We start from the raw sequence: 14,981 nt of genomic DNA on the forward strand, positions 1-14,981 counted from the left end.
TTTCATATAACTCGTACTCCCTCCGTTCCTAAATAACTGATACTAATTTGGTTCTTTTTTTTGTTCCTATTTAACTGATACTTTTACAATTTTAAGAGAGCATTAATGCTACTTTATCAATTGTGCCCTTCATTTATTGTTGGTAGGAAAATTGAAAAGTTAGAATTGATAAGAGAGATAAAGGGTATAATAGGAAGTTAGATAGTAATTTTAGTAAAACAAGAATATTAATTGCTACTTCTTAATATTTGTTCACAACCTTAAAGTATCAGTTATATAGGAACGGAGGGAGTATTAAATAAGCGTGATTCAGTCAAATTATAACATTAATTAATGAACTCTTAAACTTAGTGAAAAAACTAAAACTACAATAGTTTTGGAACGAAGGAGTAAGAAATCTAAAAATTACAATTAAAAGGATAAATAATATTCCGAATAAATTCATCATATAAAAGGAAATAATAATATATAGTGAAAGATTCCCTTCTTAACATAAGACATATTATTTGTTTCTCGAAGACTTGAAATTTAAATAAGTCTAAGTCACGGAAATGAAAACATCAATAATTCGAGAAATTCTAAAAAAACAACCATATCAAAGTCAAAATAGTCATTACTAAAAAAAACAGGAAATAAATATCACTCAGGAGGATGGACATCTGGGCAAGGAATGAATTTTCCTTCCTTAACATGACAAATTTGTCCTTCCCGAGCAACCCTATTGGAAGCAGCTCCTTCAATATTGAGTCCGGGATTAAGAATTCTGAGCTGATTGACTGCATTGTCAAAAGCTCCTTCCGCCGCCCTAAGAAGTAAAGATTTGAGATTATCAACTTCTTTCTTCTTTGCCTCGAGAGAACTTTCGGCACTTTCATTCTTTTCAAGGAGGATTTCAGCTTCCTTCTTCTTCTCTTCAAAAGCAGCAGCAGCAGAGGTCGCAAAAGCTTCAGCAGTAGAACACTTAGTCTTTAAGCTGACAACTTCTTCTTCAAGAATTCCCACCTTCTCTGCCAGCTTATCCCTCTCTTGCTCAGCATCAGTGAGCTTAGTAGTTAACCTTCTGATATCAGTAGCTCCAGAATCAGGGGCTCCATGTTGCTTGCCAGTTCCATCAGCAACAAGGGTGGTCAGGTCGTTTTCTTGATCCTTGGCTTGCTCAACATCATGATCAACTTTTTGTTTACGTTGCTCCTGAATTGCTAGGATTTGAGTCATCAAGTCAGATGGATCAATGTCGTTCTCAACTGTAATAGAAAAAGAATGTTAATATCAATATGAAGAAAAGTCCTGGAAAAGAAATATTAAACATATATAAACCTTAGTACTGGCCAATCTCAACCAATGTCCGATCAAGTAAGACCCAATGAAAATATTGTTGTTTGTCAAATTCCAATGAAAGAAAAGGGATTGAGAGTTATTGACTGCCAAGTTATAATGCATGCTTGATATTCCAACCCAGAGAAAAAATGTTTGAATCATCCTCTTTTTTCGAAAAAGGGGTGACATCACGTGCAATTTTATTAATGACAAACTCATCCTTAAACCATTTAGAAGATTTTGTGTAAGCCTCTAAAATATTTCGACGAGGATGGTTTTGAAGGGTAATGAAACCTTTCCCCTCCGCTCCTGAAGTTTGGACAACTTGAAATTTTTCGATGAGGATGGTTTCAATGGTTTCGAGTTATTACATGATTACACAAGGACAGGGCAGTGATACATTAAAATATCACGAAGACAAAGACTACTGAGAGAAGAATGATGTCACTCTAGAAGGAGGACAAGAACGTCATATCTAAACAATATCTGCCAAGAACAAGAAATAATGCTAATGCAAAAATTTTGACAACAGTTCAGTGTTGAAGCTTTGATACTATGTCAACAATATAAAATTCAAAAAGCTGTTTTGAAAACTGTGTGGCTCTTATCCAACCTTTCTTTCTTAAATAGACAGAAATCAAATTCCAAGATTTTCTCCTAAAGTTTAGCCTAGAAAACTGACAGCTACAATCTAATTACAGAAGGTAAATATAACAGCTATAACACAATAAATACATAGTAAAATAATGATTACGGTTAGTCCTTATAATCTGCCTAATAATGCATAATAAATGTCTTGCTGGCATTAATCTGAGTAAAACATGAATTTGGTATTTTAAAACAAAAAATTAGTACTTAAATTGCATAAAATCAACATGAATTAACAAAGAAAAATGATTCACGGCACGAGACGAATTCATCTGTGCCTTTCTCTGCTCTGATTGGTTACTAAATTCTAATTGTGGTCAACCCAAGAAGGTTTCCTCTTGTAACCGGAAAAAAAAACTCACAGCATGAAGAAGAATGTGAAGATAATACAGAAGATAGATGCAATATCAAGAACATCCGATAGAGAGAAAATATTGATAACAACAACAAAAGCCTTTTCCTGTAGGCGAAGTGGGCTTTTTCCCACTAGCCACTAGGTGAAGTGGGTTACATGAACAAACAATATCATAATATCCTGTTAGGAATCAAGTTTAATGACAGACCATTTAAATCAACACCTCTCTTAACGTTTGACCATCAGAGAATAATTTCAACATAAAACAAAATTAAAGTTATAAAGACATAACAGATTAAGAAAAACAGAGGGAGTACAAGCAGGAAAACCTGGCAAACCCGCAATATCTGCTCTTTTATTCGGACATTGACCTAAACCATTGTGTTTGGAAGAGCATCCATCAGAGTCAAGCTTATCTTCAGGAATTACTCTCGGAATGTTCCTTAACAAACGTGCTTGTTCCTGTTGATTCTCAAGTTCTGTTCTTTTGTCCAAGTATTCAGAAAGTGTATGGAAATATTGTTAAGGCCCAAATCGCACATTCATAGCTATTATAAAATACCATGAAAAAAAAAGAACAGAAAACAAAACATCATAAATCAAATCAATATAACAACGTTCACACTACATGAAAACTCTCTCCCACTTGGAAGTGATTAGGTGATATTGAAAGCATTAAACTAGGCAACAAATTAACAATTATGACATTTTGGCCTTTACTTACTACAATTGGGTAACATTAAAAAAAATACTATATCATGAAAGGATATTTCCTCCTCTGTCTCTTTTCATTGGCCCAATCAATGCGATTTTGTAAAAATGCTAACTCCCTTGGAATCCACTGCCATATAAACCAGAAGATGAAGACATCAGTAAAAGAGAAGTGATAGGTCTGATGTTCTAGTATAGTCTAAAAAATAGAATCAGGAACATCCAATAATGTTAGTAAGCCATTAGACAACTAAAGCATTAGGGATAAAGGATTAAAGTGATAAATTTAATGGCGGATTTAAAAAAATTCAGTTAGAGCCTCCTGACATGTGCTTAACAAAATTCCATAAGATTCTAAACTATATGCATATGTTATGAGCTTTTACTTTTTGCCACTAAATTTGGGAAAATAATAAGTTTTTTGCCTGTTTACTTTCTATACAAAAAGAAATTGCACTTTTTAATTATATTGAGTTCGGCATTCATAATAGCTAAAGGGATTTACACAGCACAATAAAATTGATATGCTACATACATGCTTTATTATATCTTCATGCAGACTTCGGGCTTTCTGCTCAAGCTCCAGCTGTGAAACACAAAGGTGGTTATGAACTATTCACATTATTCTACAAGTCCAATCAATTATATATATATATATATATATATATAAATCAAACTCTCACTCATAACAAGAATAAAGCTTGCACCACAAGAGAAAACCCGTACAATCAGTATGACCTAAAATTGCTGAAATTAAAAGTTTCAAGGTCCTGACCCAAAACTAGAACTGAACTGACCAAGATTTATGGTCTTAAATATATACCATGATTTTGTTTCTCAGAAAGGGTAATAATACTACTTCCCGTGATTTATATCATATCCTGTGTGATCCATTCCTCTACTCCCCACTTTCCCCGGTTCACTTGTCCCTCTAATTATATATTAGCTTCATTTGCAGCACATTAAACATCAAAGAATGTCAGATTGGGCATGATGTGAAAATGGGAGATATTAGACTCTGCCTTTAATGCTCAAGATTTGAAACATGTTTTGGCTTCTAACTTCATATAAATTTGCGTTTAGCAAAAGATATAACAAATAGGAGAATATCTAGCATAAGGTAAGACAAGGATCAGCTGCATTTATATCTCAGGTAAAAGAATTCCTGAAACAAATGAAAAGCAGTAGTTTAAGCCTAGATTTTAAAGAAGATTTAGTTTAGTAGTAGTAACTACATTTTTTTATGGTACACACTACACTAAATCACTGAGCCTTAAGTTTTTTATGGTACACACTACACTAAATCACTCACACACAACAAACTTACTTTAGTTGGCTGTTTGAGCAGACCATTTCTCATTCTCTGATACAGATCTTGACACTCTTCCTGCAGATAATGCTAAATGTTATAATCATGAATGGCTCTGAAACTGAATCCTGAAAGGTGGGCATAATTTCCTTAAAAGAAAAGGGATATACAGATCACATATTTGAGATAATGATAACCTAAGAAACCCATCTATATGCTCTTAGGCTGGAAATAATACAGTATAATCAACAATCAACAACTTGAAGAAAAAATGATTTAGAGTATGTGAATATCCAATTTTACTCAGTAACTTCTCTTAATTTGCTCTTATGTCTCTAGAAATGAACAAAATTACAGCAGAAAATAATGTTGAAAGTTTCAACAGCATTAATACCTCAGTAAAATCATCATCTGAAATTTTGCAGATAGGTACATCTTTTGGCACGTGAGAAAGCTGGAGAAGAATTTCCTTGTTGTTTTCATCATTCTGTGAAGATCTGTTTATTCCTGTGGTGGATGCAAATGCTTAATGTCAGTGTATGCATATTAGAAAAGTATGGTACTCAGAAAAAGAACATCACTCATGATGACCTTCTAGAGCAATGCACTATGCCATTATAGAGCACTCTACTGAAAGCTTCCATTTTATAGATTATTTTCCTTTCTCAGATATGTGCTTTGGGTACAATGCATGACTTGATTTTATGTAATATTCTTTTTCTACCAACTAAAGCAACTGACTTTCAAAAATTACACACAATATCCACTAATTCTTTTAAAAATAAATTGTACAAAAATGTGATGCAGAAGATAAAGTTTACATGTGCTGATCTCTTAACAATGCATAAGAATACATAACGTTCTTTGCAATATCTTTTATAATTACATTTTTTGTTTCAATAGCTATTGTTCTTTAAATTTTCATTTTTCTTCCTTTAACTTGCATATCTTACTAAAGGCAGCAGCAGACATCTGGAGTTCTTCATTCCTTCAATACTTGTCAGGAACTCTTGACAGCATTTTAGAAATAAGGTCATCAGCATAAGTATGACACTATCATTATAGTTCTCGTACTCAAAAACCTTTTGCAGCAAGCAAAGTTAACTACTATACTTCCATAAATAAAAAAATTGTATTATGATTATTAACTTCTCTAGCCGTCACAAAGTTTACCTTTTACTTGTACGAGCAGATGTGAGTTCTTCTGTAAGTTGTTATTCGGGTCAGACTTTATTCTTACAAAACTTCCACACACTTTGCTGTCAAAATTTTCCGGTTGCTTCAAAAGCTCCTCCAATAAGCTCCGCTTTAAGTAGACAAGCTTGAGGTTTGAACTAACTATGGCAGCAAGGCAGTTCTGAGTCTTTTCAGAAACTTCAAAGTCACTCCCATCTTCAGATTCTCCACTATCACCTTCCACTTCAGCTATTTCATCTAGATCCAAATCACTCTTGTTTTTGCTATTCTTCAAGAAGTTACGGGCAGACTGTACGTGTTGAGAATTCAGCCCTTCTTTTTTTTTAATAATTTCATAATATTCTGAGAATAAGCATTCATATGTCTCTCGATCTTTGAAATCTACATTTTCCTGTTAATAAAAAAAAAAGCATGTGAAAATACAGAGATATAAAGAAAATTGATTATAAGACCAGGATATAAATGCAAATTTGGTTCTTGTAAATGTTTTTCGAAAACAATTATCACCTTTAAGTAAAAAAAAAAAGAGGGAAGAACCAGTTTGAGAATGTGTTTCAGGTTTGTTTTTCAATCATTAATAGAACAACTTTAGTATTTTAAACGCATCAAAACAAAAACACTTTCAACATATTTCCAAAACAGGGAAAAAACACAGAACACATGCCTCTTTGTTATTATTATTGCTCAAGCATAACAATCCTGCATTTTTTAATAGGCAACTCCTCCCACTTAGATTGGTAATTTATGTCAAAACATTAGAGTTTGCCAATATACATAAATAGCAAACAAACAAAAATTTGTTACTAAGTTTGTTATGAAATTTAGGAATCCAACTACTATTAAAAATTATATTTTTTTTCTCTTGTTGCATATAACTAATGATTGTAAACAATCATACCCCATCAGAATCAACACCAGCATTTTCTTCAATTAGAAAGGCAAGTTTTGAGCAGTGTCTGCAAAATCCTTTCCTCCCTTTGACAACAGCAAATTCACCCAAATTGGTGCAGTTCCTACAAACAGCATTTGGGCAGCATAAACACCAAAACTTAGATGTTTTACCACAACGGTGGCAAAAATGTGAACCTGCAAAAAATAATTTATTCGAAAACAATTCAGTATCAAAAGAATTAGAAGACATTCTGCTGAAATCTCTAAAACATGAACTGACAAAAAAAAACAGACAAAACTGATTCAATCATGACAAACAACAAATGCATTAAATTTCCTACAAGGTTGCCAATTCCAGTGCAGAGTTCAAATTGCCAGCAAAACAAAAATATATCATATAATACATGAAACCTCTATTAAAGACTGATAAAATACTAACTTTTCAGGCAGTTTTTAGATAAAATGAATATGCAGTTTCAGATAATAGAGCATTCAATAGAAAAACTGGGGCATCTTACCATAATTCCAGAAATATATAAGATGGGCAATCACTGGTCACTATGGTATCAATTTTAGAAATATGTACCATGCCCAAAAAGGAAAAGATATTTGAATGCCATGTAATAATGGTAGAGTGATACTGTGATAGGTTAAAGTAGCTTACGGCAAGTCCAATGACTGTTATCCTCCAAAAAAGAATCATCTTTTCCCACGCAATCAGGATGATAAGCTTTAAGGCAACCCCTATAAGCAACATGAGTTAATTAACTATCAAAAAGAAAGTACTTACAGGACAAATTATATCTATGTAATATGATCCAAATCCAGATCCATCACAATTTCACAATCATACTAGTGATAGTAAACGATCACCAAGAATTACTTAAACAAATTTTCAGCAATTTCAATGTAAACCACAACTCGATCAACAAAAAGATAAAATAAAAAAAATCCAAAGTACCAGCAACTTATTTGTTAAAGCTACCTCATAATTATTCATATTTTGCAAGGCCAAGTACATACTATAAGATGAGAAGTGTTATTTAACACTTGAAAATCATAGCACAAATGAGCTGAACAGTTATTTTGCTGGTTTGACCAAAATCAAGGACATTGACTGAATGAGAAAAACCGCAACATGATTAAAATCAAGCGGTGAAGTAGCACAAAATGACTGCAATCTGCAACCATTTATTGAAGTAGCAAACAAGCAGAGGACAAAATTTATGCACCTACCTAAACTTTGCAAAAGAATATATTCTAAAAGACACAATTTTATATAGTAAATAAAAATGGCAGAGCTTATATATTCAATTTCTTAATAAAAATGATATTAAGTTATTTTTTCAATACAAACTAATTTGTGACTAAGGAAGAAAGAAACTCAATTTAGCACATCAAAACCGTGTCAACCGTGTCCGGGGAAAAAAAAATAGCTCCTTCTAACCTTCAAGATATTCTTTTTCAAAACCAAATGAACAGTTTGATCAGAAATTACCATTGCTAACACTGGGGAACCTTTTCAATCGGAACCACGCACATACTCAACTAAAAAAATTAATAACCATTTAATAAAATAAAATTAACATGCATTCATGTTTCTGAAATTACCTATAATCGCACACCCTCAACTTGCCTCCATCCATGCACTCAAAACACCAATCCTCAGCAATCTCTTCCTTCTTCATTTTGTTCTTCTTTCTGACCATCTTGTTTCAGAAAATAAACAAACAAAATGAAGCCTCAACCTAACTCTGCAAAATGAAGTAGGAGAAAACCAAAATCAGAGAAAGTAAGATGGGGAAATTCACCATATAGAACCAATACACAAAAAATGAAGAGATCGGACAACAATGCAGCAGAGCAAGAAGGGGAAATTCACCAGATAGAACCAGATACACAAAACTGAAGAGATCAGACAACAATGCAGCAGAGCAAAACCTTAAAAATAAGTAAAACTAATAAAACTGCTAGAGAGAGCACAAGAATTTCAAAGGATGAAGTTGGATTGAGGTGAGTGATGAATGCAGTGTTAAACCCCAGAAGCAGAAAAGAGGAGAAAATGGAGTTCAGAGTGTTTTGGGGCATGAAAATCGGAGAGGGCCCAGGGTCTGATTTGGGTGGGACATGTAATGGAGTTAGTGACTATGACTTGCAAGTAAGTAAGAAATGAATTCTGAACTGAAGATTACGAATCAAAGTAAAAAAAAAAAAAAAAAAAACATACAAATAGTGCAGATACATTGAACCTTTTTTTTTTGTAACAAAAGGAAGAGATACATTGAACATTTACTCCTATCATTTATTATTTTTATCTTTCTATTTTTATCACATTTTCTCATTTATTACATTTATTATTGACTTTCCAAAAAAAAACATATTGAACATGCAAATAGTGCAGATACATTGAACATTTATCATTTTTTATTTTTATCTTTCTCTTTTTATCTTTTTTTTTTTTTGAAACTATCTTTCTCTTTTTATCACATTTATCATATATTACATTTATTATTGAACATACAAATAGTGCAGATACATTCAACATTTATCATTTATTACTTTTATCTTTCTCTTTTTATCACATTTATCATTTATTACATTTATTATCTCTCTCCTCTTGTCTCACTCTACATGTTTTTTTCAACGTTTGCACTGTGGATGACTGGATTTGGATCCCCTCATGTGTCTATTTCACATGACCATGTCATGTGAAGGATCTCAGCCTTTAATTTATTTTAAATAAAATATGGACCACTAATAGATTTATGGAGAGAGAAAATTAAAATTGTGAATGAAATAATTTTGTCCATCAGATTTCAAAATTAAGGGTTGAGATCCCACATATGACATGGTCATGTGAGATAGCCACATGAGGGGATCCAAATCCGAGGATGACTACAATCATTTTCCAACAAATAATGATTTTTTTTGTCTTGGCCAAGGTATCCCCATAGCCAACAGCTGTGAGATTAATCCATCGCCCCACAGCAAGTTAGCTAGCGCACTAAGCAGTAGGGGTCTGGCCAATGAGTTTTTTCCATTCACAAAAAATTAAGACTCGAACCCCCAACAAATAATGATTACCATATTTAGGATAAAAATAATAATAATAACAACAACAACAACAATGACATCTTTAGAGGAGATAATTAATAACTTTTTATTTTGAATAAAATCAAAATATTATGCTATTATAGTATAGAATACGATAGTTTTTATATTCTTTGAAGAAAATTTTGATTAATAAGCTATAATAAAATGTAACTTTTGAGCTAGGATAGTTTTACTATAAATTTACATTTAGGATAAAATACTTAACCATATATCATGTCAATTTAAACTCAATATAACTAAAATTAATTTTATTAAAATATGTTTTACAAACATTTAGGTCATGTCTGATTATTGGTTTTATAAATATAGTTTTTAGTTTTTAAAACAAACATGTTTGATAGGAATTGCATTTTAAAGACATTTTTTGTTTTTAGTGTCTAAAAGTTAAAATTATATAAAACATCTCAAAGATGTTTTCTATTTTTAGTTTTCAACTCACATCTTTTAATTTTGCAAAACATTTTGCACAAGTAGTTTTTTCCTCTTAAAATATTAAAGAATTAAAGGAGTATACACTGATAGTATAAAGTTTGTTTACACAGACAACCAATTGAATTCCGCCAAATCAGAAAATATTTTTTTTTAATTAAAATTTGAAGCAAATGTAATAGATTCTCCTACGTGTCATATTGTGATTGATTGTCAGTGTAAAAATATTTTACATTGATAGTGCATATCCATTAAACTCAAAATTAAAAATATATTTTTAATAATAGTTTTCAAAATAAAAAAATAGATAAAGGAATCAAAGAAACCCTTACTTTTTTTTTGGAACAAAAGAAACCCTTACTTAAACACACACCAAATAATTATTACTATACAATTTTGTGATAAAAATAATGACAATAAAGAAAAAAAAATATTTTCTATATATTATCTACATTTGGCTAACTATTTAAATTTATATCTATAAAAATGATTTAGCGTCATCTTAAATTATTGGTATGTTTCCAACAAGTTTAACAAAAAAAAAATTAGAAAGTACTTCACTTCTATTTAATTTGCTTTGCCTTTTTATATTCTGATACTCGTAATACTTGTGACTTGTGAGAATGTACAATTTGTATTCAATCATTACTTTGTATACATAAATAAATAAAAGAAATTAATATTTTTAACTCATTTTTACTCAATATTATCCTATTTTATTTTCTTTCAAAACAAAGATTAAGTTAAAATGAGAAGAATTGTAATTTTATTTCTTATGTCAAATTACAATACGTGGTTACAATAGTTCAGGAAATGATTGCAAAGAAAATATCTATACATGTCTCCCAAATGCATATGTACAAATCACATAAATACGGAAATAAATGTCTCATAATAGTATCATGATATTACTATCTCATAATATTATCATGATACTATCATATTACAATTTACAGCACAAATGGTTTATGAGAGATCACTTTCATTTTAAGTCCTTGGTTTGTGCTACTTTATTTTGAAACATCAGTTACCTTTTTAGGTACTTCGTAGAATAAAAAATTGAAAAAAACATGTGTTATATGTGTGTGTGTTTGTGTGTACGCACGCATGCATGTGTATATATAATCAATGTCAACATTAACGACTATATCAAAGGAGGAACGGAGAAGTCTAGTACAAGCTTTGGTGCGGGTTTTACTCAGAACTCGAAGGACAATGGAGGAGGCCATCCACCGGTACGGGCAACCTTCAAAGAAAAGTTAATGAGAGAAAATGGGAAACCTGGAGGATAGAATGTCAAATGCAATGAAGGAAAAGTTAAGAGCCATTAAGAAGGCCTTAGCAAGTATGGAGGTTCTAGATATAAGAAATGGTTTCTCTATGATCTCCTTTGATGTGGAAAGGATAGATATAAGATGGTGAATGAAGGCACATGGGTAATCTAGGACCAATACTTTTCGGTTCGACTTTAGGATCCTGATTTTGTGGCTTTAAAGGCAAGGGTGGATAAAATACTACTTGAAATTCATTTTTCAAGTTTGGAATGACAAAGGTGTTGCTGGAATTGACCTCGGTGGTGAGCACCCGTCCAAGGTAGATAAGAAAACCCTAAATGTCACTAGAGGATGTTTTGTTAGAATATGCGTTGAGATAGAACTCAATATTCTTGTAGTGAGACGAATGGATCTGAAACGACTGGTATAAAGTTCAATATGAAGGTTTGCATCTTCTTGCTCAAGTTGTGGATGCTACATCAAATGGGGAATGTGAATACAAAAACTAGACATGGTATGTAGAATTCCACTAGCATAGTCCATACGCAAGGAATCATGACGGCCACTGGAGAGGTGCAACTTATGGTAGTACGAAAATCTAAGAGCAAGCTTTGCATGGACCTGAGATCCATGGGGCGTGGATTACGTTCACAAGGAGAAGATCTATGCCCAAATCTATGTACTATGCTATGATAAGTAACTTATTAAGGAAAGAAAATCAATCAATAATTATAACAGATTCATCCACCTAGCAGAGGAGGATCTTAAGATTAAGCACGTGCACCCTGGACAAAAGAAGAAACCTAACTCTAGAAAAGGGGAAGTGGACCCTTCCCCACCAAATCGTAAGGAACAAAGAGAAATGACCCTAAGACCTAGACACATGATAGTGTAAGTTTTACAGGATCTGGGTGCAATCCTTTATCTCAATTGTGATGAGGTTCATGAAAGGAAACTTCATAATTGCTCCTAGATCTAGTAGCTTGAGGCATAAGAGGCCAAAAACTCCATGAGTAACTTGTAACAAAAAGGAAGAAGAAATTCTAGAGATGTAGAGGAAAGAGGAATGGTATTAAATTTAGAAATGTATTTGAATGCCAAAAAAAGAAAGGTATTTGAATGCCTTGCAATAATGGTAGAATGATAGGTTGAAGTAGCTTACCAAAACTCCAGTAACTGCCAATCTCCAAAAAGGAATCATCCTTTCCCACGCAGCGAGGATGATAAGCTTTAAGACAATCCCTTTAAGCAACATGAGTTAATTAAGTATCAAAAATAAAGTACTCACAGGAAAAATCATACCTATGCAATATGACCGAAATCCAAATCCATCACAATTTCACATATAATACTAGTGATTTTGAATGATCACCAAGCTTTACTCTTAACAAATTTACAGAAATTTCAAAGTACCAGCAACTTGTTTGCAAAAAAATATACTCGTAATATGGTGAACCTTTACAATGGAATTCAAACCCTCAGCAAATTGGAACTGAAGTTACCTATAATCGCAGACCCTCATGAGCCCTCTATCCTTGTACACAAAACACCAATCCTCAGCAATCTTTTCCTTCCTCCTTCTGTTCTTCGTTCTAACCATCTTGTTCCGACCTAACTCTGCACAATGCAATACGAGAAAACCAAAATCAGGGAAAATAAGAAGAACCAAATACACAAAATTGGAAGCTGAGACAACAATGCATTACACTTTGAGGGGAGTGATGATTGCAGTGTTCCCAAACAAACAAACGCAGAGGAAAGAGAGCTCACAGTGTTTTGGGGCATGAACAACGGAGAGGGACCAGAGTCTGAATTATGGTAGTCCATCAGTCCATGTGCTTTTTTGTAATTTACAATATGAAAATTTACTAGGTGGTCTTTTGATGTCGCACATTTGAACACTATTACACTACACTTGTTTGGTAGGATAGAGAGAGATAGAGGATAGAGTAGAGAAGAGAGAAGTTGAGTAGAGAGAAATATACGAGAAATAAAGAAGATTTGTTGATTGTTTGGTATGATAGAGATGAAAGAGAGATGAGAGAAAGAATGAGGTGGATAATATAAAATAAAAACTAAAAAATTTAATTTTTAGAAAAAGACTATGATGTCTGGCAAAAGAAAAAAAATTACAACTTTCAATGGCCTTGGAGAGAGAGAGAAGACAAGGACAAAATAGGAAACAAAAAAGTAAGCATCATCAACATGCTATCTCTTCTCAAATTGGAGAGAGGAAAAAAAGGAGTGGGGCCCGCATTAAAAAGCTCTCTCTTCACTAGAGATGCAGCTACCAAACAAGGGTGGTTTGAGCATCTCTTCTCTATCTCTCTCTCCCCTATCTCTCTCTTGCCAAACTCTCTTCAAACAAATATAGTATCTTCAACGCATGTCCTTAGAGAGGTTTTTATTTTTAAGGATCGTTTCTTATTTTGGTGAAGACATTGGAGTATAGTGACATGTGTTTTTTGTTGATTAAATTTTAGCAATGTTGCTTATTTAAGCAAGAATTGTTTACTTTATGTGATGTTGTTTTTTGATTAAAAAGTTATATTTTCTCCTTTATTTAGGACTCAACCAAAAGTAAATATATGAGGTATAGTAGGACACCCAATAAAAGTAAAATAAGAAATCATGGTTGGAGTGAAATCTGCATCAATTGCTTATGAGTTATTTAAATCACGTGTGGTACTTTTGGCTCACTAGAATAGTGTTTAAGCAACTCATCTAACAACCCCAAGTTGCCAATGGTTGGAGATGCTATTACTAAGGCGGTCTCTTCTCCTCCATTGACCACTGTCATCTCTTCTTTCTCTCATCAGATCATGGTGGTTCATAGCGAAGATGTGGCGGAAGCAGAAACTAAGTCGCAAATCCTCTTTCTCTCGTAGCTAGGAGTGCAGTGGTGGTGTTTGTTTCACCTAAAACTCAACGAGCTGTCCGCGAACTTCATTTACAGGTCGTAGGTGCTCATAGTAAAATTTAAAGATTTGTTGCCATAGCAAAAACTAAGTAGTGGACCAGCTTCCTCTTGTGGCCAAGAACGCGGTGGTGGTGTTTCTTTTCCTTAAAACTCAACGAGCTTGGCCACAAAATAAATGCATCATCCTTGCCAAGTGACAAGAGAAGGCTGAAGAAGATGTAGAGGCTTGCAGCTAAGAGGTTTTCTCCCCTCTCTCTCTCTCTCTCTCTCTCTCTCTCTCTCTCTCTCTCTCTCTCCTCTTCTCTGTGGAGGGCCAACCACGTTGCCTTTGGCTTTCTATCGCAAAACTTCAACGCACCACCATTATTCTTTAGCGAACGCGGATCGAATCTGATCTGCTCCAACCCGAATTCTATCTTTCCCTTTAGAGGTTAGAGTTTCTCCTCATCCCCTACTTTTAAATTTAAATTTAAATTTCATGACAAACTGAAAGAATGTAATTTTATTTCTTATCACAAATTACAACATGTGATTACATTATATAGATTAATGCCCGCTCTACTGATTATGGAAATATATCATATCCTATATCAAACTCAAAAAGTGGCAAGTGTTATAGGTGGCATGCTCTGAGCCTTGCCTGATTTGACTTTACTCATTTTCCTTACTAAATTTTGTAGTTTGATTATGTCATAAATAATTTTATTCATTTTTTCCACATTTAATATTTGATGATAAAAAATAAATCGAAATATTATATTATTTCATAAATATTTCGAATTTCTATAATAATAATATCATAAAATGATGATAACA

General features: G+C 32.9%; 1 protein-coding gene across 2 annotated transcripts; it reads right to left on the minus strand.

The window, feature by feature from the left end:
• Positions 1–429: 429 nt before the first annotated feature.
• Positions 430–13,093, minus strand: LOC130726957 (uncharacterized). Of its 2 annotated transcripts, none has more exons than XM_057578274.1 (13): positions 12,952–13,093; positions 12,748–12,862; positions 12,408–12,487; positions 8,040–8,182; positions 7,093–7,172; positions 6,436–6,623; positions 5,514–5,928; positions 4,735–4,847; positions 4,359–4,418; positions 3,567–3,617; positions 3,090–3,161; positions 2,650–2,827; positions 430–1,244 (listed from the first exon to the last, which is right to left on the minus strand). In XM_057578274.1, exons 4-13 carry the CDS (start codon positions 8,135–8,137, stop codon positions 640–642), a joined length of 1,860 nt encoding a protein of 619 aa, XP_057434257.1. In that variant the 5' UTR covers positions 8,138–8,182; positions 12,408–12,487; positions 12,748–12,862; positions 12,952–13,093; the 3' UTR covers positions 430–639. The 2 variants fall into 2 exon arrangements, with proteins under 2 accessions (XP_057434257.1, XP_057434258.1); XM_057578275.1 differs by having other exon boundaries at positions 13,016–13,088.
• Between the last annotated feature and the right edge of the window lie 1,888 nt (positions 13,094–14,981).

Source organism: Lotus japonicus, chromosome 6, assembly GCF_012489685.1.
Source record: "Lotus japonicus ecotype B-129 chromosome 6, LjGifu_v1.2".
Lineage (NCBI taxonomy): Eukaryota > Viridiplantae > Streptophyta > Magnoliopsida > Fabales > Fabaceae > Lotus > Lotus japonicus.

What these genes read in the sequence shown, in the direction of transcription:
- LOC130726957 (XM_057578274.1), bottom strand. Translation starts at nt 8,137, where the DNA reads ATGGTCAGAAAGAAGAACAAAATGAAGAAGGAAGAGATTGCTGAGGAT. An exon ending in TCTGCTCGTACAAGTAAAAG is followed by an intron (nt 4,848 to 5,513) that starts GTAAACTTTGTG and finishes CATCCACCACAG; the next exon opens with GAATAAACAGATCTTCACAG. An exon ending in AAAAGAGACAGAGGAGGAAA is followed by an intron (nt 2,828 to 3,089) that starts TATCCTTTCATG and finishes TATTTCCATACA; the next exon opens with CTTTCTGAATACTTGGACAA.